This window comes from Lepus europaeus, chromosome 8, assembly GCF_033115175.1.
Source record: "Lepus europaeus isolate LE1 chromosome 8, mLepTim1.pri, whole genome shotgun sequence".
Lineage (NCBI taxonomy): Eukaryota > Metazoa > Chordata > Mammalia > Lagomorpha > Leporidae > Lepus > Lepus europaeus.
This window is the reverse complement of record NC_084834.1, coordinates 18186621-18201230: the sequence shown is the minus strand read 5'-3', so window position 1 is coordinate 18201230 and position 14610 is coordinate 18186621. Positions and strand designations below refer to the sequence as shown.

The 14610-nt window shown below is 40.5% G+C and overlaps 1 protein-coding gene across 5 annotated transcripts in view; it reads right to left on the bottom strand.

The window, feature by feature from the left end:
* PSD3 (pleckstrin and Sec7 domain containing 3) overlaps positions 1 to 14610 on the bottom strand; it is a 611013-nt gene that overhangs the window by 75115 nt on the left and 521288 nt on the right. For all 5 annotated transcript variants that reach the window (XM_062199432.1, XM_062199434.1, XM_062199435.1 and 2 more), the window contains one exon: positions 12504 to 12574. In XM_062199432.1, coding sequence (XP_062055416.1) covers positions 12504 to 12574 — 71 coding nt within the window. The remainder of the gene's footprint in view (positions 1 to 12503; positions 12575 to 14610) is intronic.

The window sequence follows — 14610 nt, the reverse complement described above, 5'->3', positions numbered from 1 at the left end:
CCTTTCTTAGGTTATTTGACACCTTCTTTTTAATTTTTTTTTAATTTAAGAGGGAGGGAGGGAGGGAGAAAGAGAGAGAGAAGGAGAAAGAGAAAGTAATCTTTCACTGGGTCACTCCCACAAATGTTCAGAATAGCTGAGGCAGGGTCAGGCCAAAACTGGAATCTGAGAACTTGATCCTGGTCTCCCACATGGGTGGCAGGGTTCCAACTACCTGAGCCATCATCACTGTGCTAAGGACAGGTTTTAAGGACCATTGTCACAAACTGTTGTAGAGAACAAAGCTGGTATAATTTCTCTACAGTTTATGTAGTAAGAATTGTAAATAATTTCTACTCTGCGATTCATGAAACTCCCAGGACTCTATATCTTAAGGGAAAAAAACAAATATGTGCATAAATACATACAAATGTGCTGTCTGAAGGGTATGTCTGAAGATGAGGTAAAGGTTAAGAAATGGTGATTTTATTTAATGGAAAATATTGTAACCATTTAAAAATTCTTTAGTAATCATATAAGCAAAGGGGAAAATAAAAATTTAATAATATATCATTTAACACTCACTAGATATCAGATGAACCAAAAAACCCAAAAGTTTCTGGAAAGATTTTAATGAGAAAATGTTTACAATAAAGTATACCTAATAAAGTACATGGGGTAAAAAGAGTAAGATGCCAGAATTATTTTATGTGTTCAAGCAGATTTAAAAATTTTTTCCTGGGAGTGATATTACCAAGACAGCAGAATAGGCAGTCCCACCTTTCATTCCCCACAGGAACACTGACTTAACAAAGATATATGGATCAAAATAATAGCAGAGGGGGCCAGCACTTGGCATAGCGGATAAAGCTGCTGCCTGCAGTGCCAGCATCCCATATGAGCGCTGGTTCAAGTCCCAGCTGCTCCACTTCCAATCCAGATCTCTGCTATGGCCTGGGTAAGCAGTGGAAGATGGCCCAAGTCCTTGGGCCCCTGCACCCATGTGGGAGACCCCGAAGAAGCTTCTGGCTTCGGATTAGTGCACCTCCAGCTGTTGCGGCCAACTAGGGAGTGAACCAGTGGATAGAAGACCTCTCTCTCTGTCTCTCTCTCTCTCTGCCTCTCTTTTTCTCTCTGCGTAACCCTGACTTTCAAGCAAATAAATCTTAAAAAAGAGAGAAAGAGAGAGAGAGAGAGAGACAGAGAGAGAAAACCAGAATCCATCTAAGATTGCAGTCCCCAGGAGAGCACAGTCAGGAAATCCACATAGAAACAGGTAACAAAAGCAGTGTCATTAATATGGGTACTATTGGCCTCTCCTTCAAGGCTGGCACAGCTTGGTGCCACAGGATGCCCCGGCCCACGACTTCTCCCTCAGGGGAAAGGAAAGCGAGAACATGCCTCCAAAGGTCTGGCTTCACAGAGGGCTGTCTGAGGAAATGAGTTTATCTTGGCTTACTGGCAGCACTGATGGTACCAGCATAGTTTGAATGTCTGGGGAGAGAACAAAAGAAAGTGGTGGGCGGCTTGCTGGAGCCAGCATGGCTCACTGAAGTTGGCAGAGAGGCATTCAACCTGAGGCTGCTCTCTTGGGGGCAGGAGGAAACAGCAGCACACAGCCAGCATGCCAGCTCTTCAGAGAGCTAACCAAGGGGCCAGCTTCTGTCTCACTTCATTCAGAACTGGCACCGTTTGCATGCCTGGAGGCCAGTGAAACAAAGGATAGGGACAGGTGCCTTGCTGTTGATGGCAGAGCTCAGCACAGCTCAGGATTCCTCCCTTGGAAGGAGAGGGAGAGGAATGGAAGGTGCGAGCGGCATCCCAGCAGTCTGGAGGAGGCTGAGGGCTGGCATCTGACTTGCCTGACTTGTTGATGGAGCGCTGGCACATGCTGGAAGTCTGGTGGCTGCTTCAGAACATGGTGGCTTGCTGCTGTAGAACTAGAAATCCTGCAGAACTGCCAACAGATAACTTAGGAATTCTTGAGAAAGACATTTGCAGGCCCAGGTAACAGAAAATGTAGGAAGTCAGGTCCCTTCATAAAGGCTTCAGGGTCCCAAGATTCTCTACCCAGACTAAATAAGGAGGGCCTTCCCCTGTACCAGCCAGCTTCTAAACTGGGGGAAGTGATCATTTCTTTAAATGTACAGGTGCCATTACGAACTTACAAGAGACACAGAGAAACAGGAAAATGGGTCCAAGGGAACAAATCTCCAGAAATTCACCCTAAACAAATGGAGGTATACGAATTAACCTGGCAGGTAAGTGAAAACAAACAAAAAACCAGAAAGATGCTCAACAAAAATGAGACTATCATCAGAAAGATGCAAAAACATTTAAAAGAACCAAGAAGAATCTTCTAAGGTGAAGAATAAAATCATTAAGCTGAAAAATTCAGATGAGGGGTTTAACAACAGACTTGATAGAGCAGAAGAAATAACTGGCAAAGTTGAAGACAGGTCATTTGCATTTATCAAGTCAAAAACAAGGAGGAGAAAAAATGAAAAACAAAAAAAGCCTAAAGGACAAATGAGACAGTATCAAGTGAACCAATATATGCACCATCGAAACCTAAGAAGGAGAAGAAAGACAGGAAAGGGACAGAGACCTCATTTAAAGAAATCGTAACAGAAAATGTTTCAAATCTGGGGAAGGAGATGCATGGAGACTCGGATTCAAGAAGCTCAATGGATTCTAACTATGATGACTGCAAATAAATATCAAGATTCACTTTAATGAAATTATAAAAAGTCAAAGAAAAAAAAGAGAACTTTGAAGGTAGCAAGAGAAAGGTGATTTGCCAAATACCAAAGAACCTCCCTAAGACTCTCAGCAGAAACAACGCAAGGCCACGAAGGCACTGTGATGTGCCTGAAGAGGTCAAAATGGTTAAATGCTCCACAGGAAATTATATCCAGCATAGCTATCCTCAGCAATGAAAGACGAATAAAGACTTCCCAAGACCAACATTACGGTTGGATCTGCCTTACAAGAAATGCTAAAAGGAATTCTTCAAGCTGAAAGCAAAGGATATGAAATAGAAACAAGAAAATATAAAGCTCACTGGTAAAGGTAAATATATAGAAATACACAACATTTCTATATTTAATATTGGTATGCAAATCATTTTATATTCCAGTATAAAAATTAAAAGGCAAAAGCATGAAAATACTTACAATAATAAGCATATGCTAAAGGAATACAATATAAAAAGATGTAGTTTTTGTGACATTAAATAAAACATGTATATATAGGAAGAGTAAAAGTACAGTTTTGCTATGTGATTAAAGTTGTTATCAGCTTAAAATAATGTGATAGCTACAGTATGCTTTATATAATCTCCATAGTAACCACAAAGAAGAAAACCATAGAAGACACAAAAGGAAATGAGAGGAATCAAATCCCGAAACCATAAAAAAAAAATCAATGAAATGCAGAGTACTCAAAAGAGAAAGGAAAGTAAAAAAATGATGGGACAGAAAATAGTTAATAAAATGGCAACAGTAAGTTCTTCTCAATCAATAATTACTTTAAATGTAAATGGATTCATTAAACTTCACAATCAGAAGACACAGAATAGCTGAATGGATTTTTTTAAAAAAGACTCAACCATATGCTGTCTTCAAGAGACTTACTTTAGTTAGAAACACACATAGCCTGAAAGCAAATGACAGAAAAGATTACCCATGTAAATACTAACCAAAAGAACGACTGTATTTATATACCAGTCAAAATAGAGTTCAAGTAGAAAACTGTCAAAACAGACAAAGAAGGGGGCCAGAGTTGTGGCACAGCAGGTTAAGCCACCACCTGCAATGCTGGCATCCCATATGGGTTCAGCTTTGAGTCCCTGCTGTTCCAATCCAGCTCTCTGCTGGCGCGCCTGGGAGAGCAGTGGAGAATGGCCCAAGTACTTGGTCCCCTTCACCCACATGGGAGACCCTGATGAAACGTCTGGCTTCAGCCTGGCCTACCCCTAGCTATTGGCAGCCATTTAGGGAGTGAACCAGCAGGTGGAAGAGTCTCTCTGTGTCTCTCTGTCTCTCCATCTATCTCTGAAGCTCTGCCTTACAAATAAACAAGTAAATCTTTTTTTAAAAGAACATTAATAAAAATAAATTTACATAAACATTATAAATATATACTTTCAACATCAGAACACCCAAATACATGAACCATGCTTTGACAGAATTGAAGAAATTGATGAACACAGTACAAGTAGATTTCCATACTCCACTTTCCATAAGGTGGAGAATATCCAGACAAAAGATCAATAAAGAAACCAATGACTTGAACATTAAAGACCAACTGTGCACAGCAGACATACACAGGACATACATACTCAATAGCAGCAGAATACACATTCCTCTCAGGTACACACAGATCACTTTCCAGGACAGAACAGAAGATAAGTCTTTTTTTTTTTTTTTTGACAGGCAGAGTGGACAGTGAGAGAGAGAGAGACAGAGAGAAAGGAGAAAGGTCTTCCTTTACTGTTGGTTCACCCTCCAATGGCCGCTGTGGCCGGCGCGCTGCGCTGATCCGAAGCCAGGAGCCAGGTGCTTCCTCCTGGTCTCCCATGCGGGTGCAGGGCCCAAGGACTTGGGCCATCCTCCACTGCCTTCCCGGGCCACAGCAGAGAGCTGGACTGGAAGAAGAGCAACCGGGACAGAATCCGGTGCCCCGACCAGGATTAGAACCCAGGGTGCCAGCGCCGCAGGCATAGGATTAGCCTATTGAGCTGCGGTGCCGGCCCAGAAGATAAGTCTTAGCACACTTAAGGCAATTGAAATCATATCAAGCACATATTCCAAGGAAAACTGGAGATTCTGGAAATATGTGTAAATTAACACACTCTTCAATAACCTATAGGACAAAGACGAAGTAAAATGGGAAACTGGAATATACTTTGAGTCAAATGCAAATGGACATATGACATCCCAAAATTTATGGGAGGCAGTTAAAGCAGTACTAAGAGGGAATTTTATAACAATAAACACTTGAATTAAAAAGAAGAGGGATGAGCATTTAGCTTGGTTGTTAAGATGCCTTCATCCCACATCAGAGTAATTGGGTTCCAATTCAACTTCTGATTCTAGTTTCCTACTAACGTGGATCCTGAAAGGCAGTGGTGATGGTGCAGGTAGTTGGAACCACGCCACCCAAGTGGGAGACCTGGATTGAATCCCCAGCTCCCAGTTTTGTCTTGGCCTAGCCTCGTCCATCATGGGCATTTGTGGGATGCCCAGTGGATGAGAGCTCTCTCTCTCTCTCTCCCCTCACTCCATTCCTTCCTCCCTCTACTGCCCCTCAAAATAAGAAAAAATATATACAAAAAAGAAGACCTGAAATACCCTAACTTTACTCCTAAAGAGTATAAAAAAATGAGGAACAAACTAATCTCAAAGGTAGCAGAGGAAGGACGGAATTAGATTAGAACAGAGGGGCTGGCACTGTGGCACAGTGGGTTAAAGCCCTGGCCTGAAGTGCTGCCATCCCATATGGATGCCGGTTCTAGTCCTGGCTGCTCCTCTTCCGATCCAGCTCTCTGCTATTGCCTGGGAAAGCAGTAGAAGATGGCCCAAGTCTTTGGACCCCTGCATCCATGTGGGAGACCCGGAAGAAGCTCCTGGCTTCTTGCTTCAGTTCAGCGCAGCTCCAGCCGTCGCGGCCATCTGGGGGTTGAACCAGCGGATGGAAGACCTCTCTCTGTAACTCTGTCTTTCAAATAAATAAAATAAATCTTTAAAAAAAAAAAGATTAGAGCAGAAATGAAATGAAATAGAGAATAGACTCATGGGCCCATGAGAGTATAGTAGGCATGGAAAGCCAAGATATCATGGAAAAAAAAAAAAGACCTAAATGAATGATCTCTGTGAGTGAGATCCCAGTGGAAAGAACGGGGCCATCAAAGAAGGAGGTACCTTTCTCCGAAGGGAGGAGAGAACTTCCACTTTGACTATGACCCTATCGGAATAAGATCAAAGTCAGCGAACTCTAAAGGCTTCCATAGCCATGGCAACTCATGACTAGAGCCTAGGGAGATTACTGACGCCATGAACAGGAGTGTCAAATTGTTAAGTCAGCAACAGGAGTCACTGTGTACTTACACCCCATGTGGGATCTGTCCTTAATGTGTTGTCTAATGTGAAGTGATGCTATAACTAGTACTGAAACAGTATTTTTATACTTTGTGTTTCTGTGTGGGTACAAACTGATGAGGTCTTCACTAATTATATACTGAATTGATCTTCTGTATATAAAGAGAATTGGAAATGAAAAAAAACAACCTGGTGTTAAATTGGAAATGGCATAGAAAATTAATTAATTTTTTTAAAAAAACTATTATGTAGGATCTCTGTCTTTAATGTGCTGTACATTGTTATTTAATGCTATAATTAGTACTCCAATGGTAGTTTTTTCACTTTATGTTGCTATATGGGCAAACTGTTGAATTCTTTACCTAATATGTACTAAACTGATCTTCTGTATATAAAGAGAATTGAAAATGAATCTTTATGTGAATGGAAGAGGAAAGGGAGCGGGAAAGGGGAGGGTTGCGGGTGGGAGGGAAGTTATGGGAGGGGGGAAGCCATTGTAACCCATAAGCTGTACTTTGGAAATTTATATTCATTAAATAAAAGTTAAAAAAAAAAGAAATAGAGAATAGAAAATCAATAAGAAAAAATCAAACTAAGAATTTGTTTTCAAAAGATCAACAAATTGAAAAAAACTTTAGGTTGACCAAAAAAAGGGAACACTCAAATAAATAAAATCAGAAATGAAATAGTAGACATTGCAACTGACACCACATAAACATTGGAAATTGCATAGAAAATTAATCAATTTTTAAAAAATATCATGTAGGATCTCTGTCTTTAATGTGCTGTACACTGTTATTTAATGCTATAACTAGTACTCCAACAGTATTTTTTCACTTTGTGTTGCTATGTGGGGGCAAAATGTTGAAATCTTTACTTAATATATACTAAACTGATCTTCTGTATATAAAGAGAATTGAAAATGAATCTTGATGTGAATGGAAGGGGAGAGCGAGAGGGAAAGGGGAGGGTTGCGGGTGGGAGGGAAGTTATGGGGGGGGGGGAAGCCATTGTAATCCATAAGCTGTACTTTGGAAATTTATATTCATTAAATAAAAGTTAAAAAAAAAAAGAAACTGCTATGAACAATTTTACATCAACAAATTGGTTAACTTACAAGAAATGGATAGATTACTAGAAACATAGCAATCTACCAGGACTAAATCATGGAGAACGAAGAAACTCTGAGCAGATCTATAGCTAGTGTGGCTATTGAATCAGTAAAGAAAAACCTCCCAAAGAAAAGCCTTGGGCCAGATGGCTTCACCAGTGAATTCCACAGTATGGTTAAAGAATTAATGCCAATCTTTCCCCAACTCTTCCAAAAAATTATAGGGGAAAGAACACTTCCAAATGCATTTTATAATACCAGCATGACACTGACACCAAAGCCAGGAAAAAAATTACTATCTAATATTCCTGATGACACTACAAAACACAACTGGGCATTAAAAGAATCGCATAATATGAACAAGTGACATTTACAACAACACATGAACACCAATCAAAGTGATACCATATTAACAGAACAAAGGCTAAAAGTCATATGGACATCTTAGTAGATATGGGAAAAGCATTTGAAAAAAACTCATTATCTTTTCATGACAAAAACATCTAAAAATTAAAAATAGTTTGACATGATCTTAGAATGACCTTATATACAGAAAACCTAAAGATTCCAGAGAAAAAATACTTGTTAGAAAAAACAAGTTCATCAAAGGTACAGGATACAAAAATCAATGTGCAGCATTTAACTGCATTTCTATACACTAACAGTAGATAATCTGAAAAGGAAATTAGTAACACCATTTATAATAATATAAAAATATTAAAAATACTTAGGAATAACCTGGATGGAAGTTTCTGAAAGCATTATATACTAACAACTACGAAATACTGGGAAAGATATAAAGGAAGATGCATATATATGAAAAGACATTCAACATTCATGAAGACTTAGTATTGTTAAAATGTCCATACTATCCAAAGCCATCTATCTGTTTAAAAAAATCCCTATCAATAACCCAATGGCATTCTTTCCAGAAATAGAAAAAACAATCTTAAAATTCATATGGAATCACAAAGTACCCTGAATAACCAAAACAATCTTAAGATGAACAAAATTGGAGGACTCACCTTCCTCATTTCAAAACATATTACAAAGTACAGTATCAAAACAGTATGATACTAGAATACAGACCAATGAAACAAAATACTGAATACAGAAAAATTCCATGCATATATATAGTCAAATGACCATCAAGAAGGGTGCCAATACTACACAACAAGGAAAATACAGTCTTTTCAATAAATGGTGTGGGGAAAACTGTTTATCCACATCAAAATGATGAAACTGGACTTATACCAATCATAAAAGTTAACTCAAAGGGACTGCAGACTTGAACATAAGACCTGGAATCATAAAGTTCCTAGAAGAAAACATGCAGGGGAAAGCTTCGTAATACTTAAGTTAGGAATGATTTCTGAACAGACCATGAAAAAGTGCATGAAACAAAGGTAAAATACATGTGGGGAGGGGGCTATATTAAACTAAAAAGCTTCTACACAGAAAAAAAAAATCAATAGTTTTCTGAAATGGCAACCTAAGGAAAGGGAGAATATATTTACAAACCACTCAACTGATAAGATGTTTACTACTCAAAATATACAAGGGGCCCGCGCCGCGGCTCAATAGGCTAATCCTCCACCTAGCGGCGCTGGCACACAGGGTTCTAGTCCCAGTCGGGGCACCGGATTCTGTCCCGGTTGCCCCTCTTCCAGGCCAGCTCTCTGCTGTGGCCAGGGAGTGCAGTGGAGGATGGCCCAAGTCTTTGGGTCCTGCACCCCATGGGAGACCAGGAGAAGCACCTGGCTCCTGCCATCGGATCAGCGCAGTGCGCCGGCCACAGCGCGCCGGCCGCGGCGGCCATTGGAGGGTGAACCAATGGCAAAAGGAAGACCTTTCTCTCTGTCTCTCTCTCTCACTATCCACTCTGCCTGTCAAAAAAAAAAAAAAAAAAAAACAAGGAACACCTACAACTCAATAGCAACAAAACAAAACACAAACCTACCTTGATTACAAAGGGAGCAAAGAACTTGAACAGATATTTCTCCAATGAAGATATACAAGTGGAAAACAGGCATGTGAAAAGAAGCTGAACTTTGAGACAATGCGAATGTGATATTATGATTCGTAGCAGGATACAAACATACACACATACAGACACATGTGCTTTGTCTTCATTTTCATTTCTTGGCAGAGAACTCCCCAAACCCTTGAAATCTCTAAAGGATGAGTGTCTTTCAGTTGCTAATGAAATCACTGGTGTCTGGTGACCCCTAGATGCCTTTAGGATGAGACTTGCAAGCCAGCAAGACCGAGGTATGAGTAGAGGGCTGGCATTTTCAGGCCTCAAGCCCACAATCTCCCTGAAGGGTGAGGAGAGAAGAAGCTGAAGCAGAGCCGATCACCAGGGGTCGGTGATCTAATCAATGATGTCTGCACAATGAAGCCTTTATAAAACCCTCAAAGGACCGGCTTTGGAGGAGCTCCTCAAGAGCTGAACAGACAGAGTTTCCAGGAGGGCGCTGATACCAGAACGCTCACTCTTCCCCCTCCTTTTAACCAGCTTTCCTTCTCACACTGCAAACTCAAAACCTGCTGTATTTCCCTAATCCTTTCCTTAAAGTTCTCTGTTTTTCAGTATTTGGCAATTTGTGTTCTGTGTGGGGGCAAACTGATGAAATCTTTACTTAATATATACTAAATTGATCTTCTGTATATACCGATAATCAAAAATGAATCTTGATGTGAATGGAATGGGAGAGGGAGCGGGAGATGGGAGGGTTGTGGGTGGGTGGGAAGTTATGGCGGGGGAAGACATTGTAATCCATAAACTATACTTTGGAAATTTATATCTACTAAATAAAAGTTAAAAAAAAAGTTCTCTGTTTTTGCTTGAATAATGAGTCTGATCAGATTATTATAATGTTTTCCCCCTGGGAGGGATGTTTAGGACATGGTAGTCTAAGCCCAGAAGGGATCCACAGCAGAGAAATGCCAGTTAGGCTACTTGGGAACACATAGAAGGAAAACCTAACCTGCAGAACTGAAGTTCAACTGGAATTTAAAATACCAGAGCCCTTTCAGAAGCAAGAGATTCATAGAAAAAGGAAACCTGAAATGGAATCCCACTTTACAATGCTGGCCTGATTCCAACCCCTCTGAATAGAACTTGCCTTGCCAGTGTCTCCACACATCAGCTTTCTCCTACCTAATCCATAATACTTTCAACCAGACCCCCAATCTGGGAGGCAGATGTGTCACATCTCTTGCCTTCTTTGCCAGCAAATAAAGCCTTTCTCTTCACAAAGGTGTCACAGATTGGGTTTCGTGCACATCGGGTAGCCAGCTGTACCACTTGGTAGTAGTGCTAGGCAGGAGAGCTCCATGCCCTTCTCCGATACATTCTCCCATGCATCTCTTCCCAGCTCCTGTCAGATGCTCTATAACAAACGGCCAACTGTAAGTAAAGTGCGTCTCTGAGTTTTGTGAGACACTCTAGCAAATTAAACCTACGGAAGGGCCTGTGGAAACTCCTGGTTTATATCTGGTTGGTCAAAAGTGAAGAAAACCAGGCTATCTGAAGTGAAAGTCCTGTGGGACCTGAAGCCATCTCCAGGTAGAGTCAGAACGGAACTGAAGATCACAGACATGTTCTGTGTTAAGTGTGTGTGTAGAGAGTGGGACAAACTGTTGGGATTGTTTTCTATTTCTAATAGCAAACAAAAACAAAAATTAGATACTGTCATTCTGATATAGGGGGGCTATTATAAAAAAGAAAGGGAAGGGAAGGGGGAGGAAGGAAGGCAGGGAGGGAGAGAGGGGGAGGGAAGGAAAATAAAAGAAAAAAGCAAACGAAACGAGGAAGGAAAGGAAGGGGAGGAGGTGGAAGGAAGGAGAGGGGAAGGAAGGAGGGGAGGAAGGGAGGGGGGAGGGAGGGAGGAAGGAAGGAAGGAAGGAGGGGAGGAGGGGAGGGAGGAAGGAAGGAGAGAAGGAGGGGAGGAGGAGAGGAGGGGAGGGAGGAAGGAGAAAAGGTTGGTATTGTGAGGATGTGGGCAAACTGGAACCCTATGTACTGCTGGGACACAAAGTGGTGCAATCGTTTTGGAGAATGGAATGGAGATCCTTCAAAAACTTAAAACCAGAGTTACAATATAATCCATCAATCCCATTTCTAGGCATTATTCCAAGAGAGATAAAATTAGGATCTCAAAGAAGTATTAGTACTCCATGTTCATCGTATTATTCGTAACAACCATGAGGTGGAAAAAACTACTTGAACAGATAAGGAAAATGTGGTATATATACATATACTACTGTTCAGCATTAAAAGGAAGGGAATTCTGACACAAGCTACAATGAGGCTGAACCTTGGGGGACATTATGCTGAGATAAAGCAGTCACGGAAGGGTATGATTCCACTTACACAAGGTTATCAAAAACAGCTAAATTGATAGAAGCAAAGTAGAATGGTGGTTGCCAGGGGCTAAAACAAGTTGGGAGGGTAAGATTATCGCCATTCAAAGTGTACAGTTTCAGTAACACAAGATGTAAAAATATGGCATTGTGCTATAGTTAACAACACTGTACCGTATATTTTAAAATGTAAGACAATAGATGATTTTGTCACAATTAAAGAAGGCATTTTCCTAGCAGACACCACCAAGAGCAGTATCTCTTCTGCCTTGCTTCCTCTTAGCCCTGATTCAGTGCCTGCCTCTTCACAGCAGGAGCTGCGATCACACTGATCCCTGGATGTGGTTGACTGTTCCTGTTAAGACTTTCTAGTCAACACACTGAGTGAGGGAGGTGGAAGGCCAAGACACTCCTCCCCACAAAGGCCAAAACCAATGAGCTGGATCCTAAACAGATTCTCACATTCTGAGACTGGCAGACAGACAATGTTCTGGTCAAACCCATTTACCTACTAGGTAATTTGGAATACCTTCACATTGTCAAGTAGAAATGCTTCAGAACTTGAATAAAAATGCATGTCTAGTTTTAAGTAGGGTAAAAATTATGATAGAATAATAAAAGCTAAATTAATCTATGGTTTAAATATCCACTGAACCAGGTGCTGCCACGAGTCTGAACCTGCACAGACATAATTAGAATATAGTTCATTCATTCCTCTGATCAAGCACATGTGTGTGTGTGCCTGTGTGTATGTATTGCATATGTAAAGGTAAATTTTTCATCAAAACAAACAAACAAAAAGGAATAATTTAAACCTCAATTAAACAGTTCTAGCTGTTTGATATGGCTTTTCTGCACAAAGTGGATTATTTCATTGGGCACCTTGTTTAATTATTGGCTCATGACGTTTTGTGGATTTTAGTTCTTATCTAATTTACTTTTACCTTTTGCAAGTAAAGAACTGTTCCCTTCAGTACAGCATAAAAGGTTTTCCATCCTCGCTTTCCTCTTGGAGCTAGAAAGGGGGAGAAATAAAATTTTACATAACAGAATTAGTATTTTAGAAAGAGAATCTAAATGATCAATATAGTGAGTATATTTCAATACTTCTGATCTACTGGATTCCAAAATAAAAACTAAATTTGTCTTGAAACATACAGTGCACATGACTAAAAACATTTTCCACGTGTTATTTAATACTCACAATAATCCTGCCATGTGGGGGCTATGACTCTGCTCTTTTTATAAAACGGAAGCACAGAGAAGTGACCTGCTCCTGTTCACACAGCTGAGAGGAGAAGAAGCCAGACCTAAGCCAGCAGCAGGGCTGTGCATCCAGCACAGGTGGCCCACAGGCTGGAAAGCAACGGGCACACTGGATATCCACATTAACCCAAGGGAGAGCTAAAAGGCTCCTGTGCCAGGACTTCTATGGCTTCTGAACAGCTTCTAGGGATCATAAAATAGTGAAAGGACCACTCTTGGCATTTCTCCCCAGGCCCTGCAGCTGGGTTATCACTTTATTATCACTCTTGTGGCAACCTGGCATTTCTGCTGTGGACCTTGACTAGATGTAATTTAAAACATTTTTTTGGCTAATTATCTCTTTCACTGGACTGTGAGCAGCTTGAGAGGAGGCATCCTTCAGCTCTGAAGGCACAGAATGTAGTACAGCCCAAGGTAGACACAGGTGCCAAGACAACATGTCTCCAAATGAATTCACTTCTTTTCACATTTTTCTGGAGTAAGGAGGGTCTTCAAAAAGTTCATACAAAATGTGTCATATGAAAAATCTCTTCACGGGTTTAAAAATTTTTTGCTTAAAAATATGCTTATCTTTAAATTCTACTTTCCATGAATTTCTGGAATTACCTTTATATAAAGAATTTCTCTATTCACTTATGTAAACTCTTATAAATAATCACAAAGCAAAAACAGATTAGCAAAATTGTCTATTACTTATCTTTAATCTTAACACATCTGAAATCTGTAACTGGAAGATGTTAGAGCCTGAATGTCACTTTCCTAAATGTGTCTGCCCAAACAGAACTCCATTCACTGACACTGCTTTGTCAGACATTCGGCTGTCTTTAGCCCATCTTTAACTTACATTCCTGGTTACATTAAGAAATACATGATTCTTGAGCAGATCCTTTACATCTCTTTTGACCAAATACAAATTCTTGGGCTTAGAACTAGGTGAATAGCTCTTGACAGAACACAGGTGTTCCTGCCAACACCATGCTGAGATATCCACCTGCCAAGAAAGGACTCAAACATCCGCCCTGCAGGTTTCCAGGGGAAATAAAAAATATCAACCCTTCTGTTTCCACTAGGTAAGGTTTAAGAGTGCGTACCCAAAAATATATGACCACATAAACACACACACAAAAAGCATGTCACAATCTCCTTTACAAGGAAAAAAAAGTGATCAGTATGAACAGAGGTCCAGAAATCCAATATATAATAAATATTTAGCATACTGTCCAAGAGATCTCCAATTCTGATACTGTGCACACGAGAACTGTGCATTCAGAAGTGAACCTGGGTGGTGGAAGCTGCCGCAGAGCAAAGCCATCTCAGCTGTGGCGCAGTAGGGAGGAGGCCCCAGACCGGAAAGCAGACCAGCAAGTTGCTCTAAGACCCTTTGTCTTGAACCCATCCTCACACCCTCTAAGGCAAGCCACTCTACCTCCAATGCTGGATGGAAATTTCCAGAAAATTCTTTTGTTCTCTACAGGAGGTAGAACCCTGAAGCCCTAAGGGTAGCTTAGTAGCATCTTGAGATCCTTTCAGTTCAAAGATCATAAATTTATTTTTCTGCTTTGGAAGTAGAAATATATGAATCCACATACATGCTAACAATTGTTCATCACTATTGCACTAAACCTTCTAGAAAAAGAGTGCTCCAAGAGAAACGTAATCTTAAAAGCCAGAGCCAGGGGGCATTAAGCCTCCCCAGGACACTACTTTTCCATCGCCAGCAGAAGTGTGAAACAATCTTGTCTCTGGTCAATTTCAATTTAGCTGTTTAAGACATTAATGAAGCAA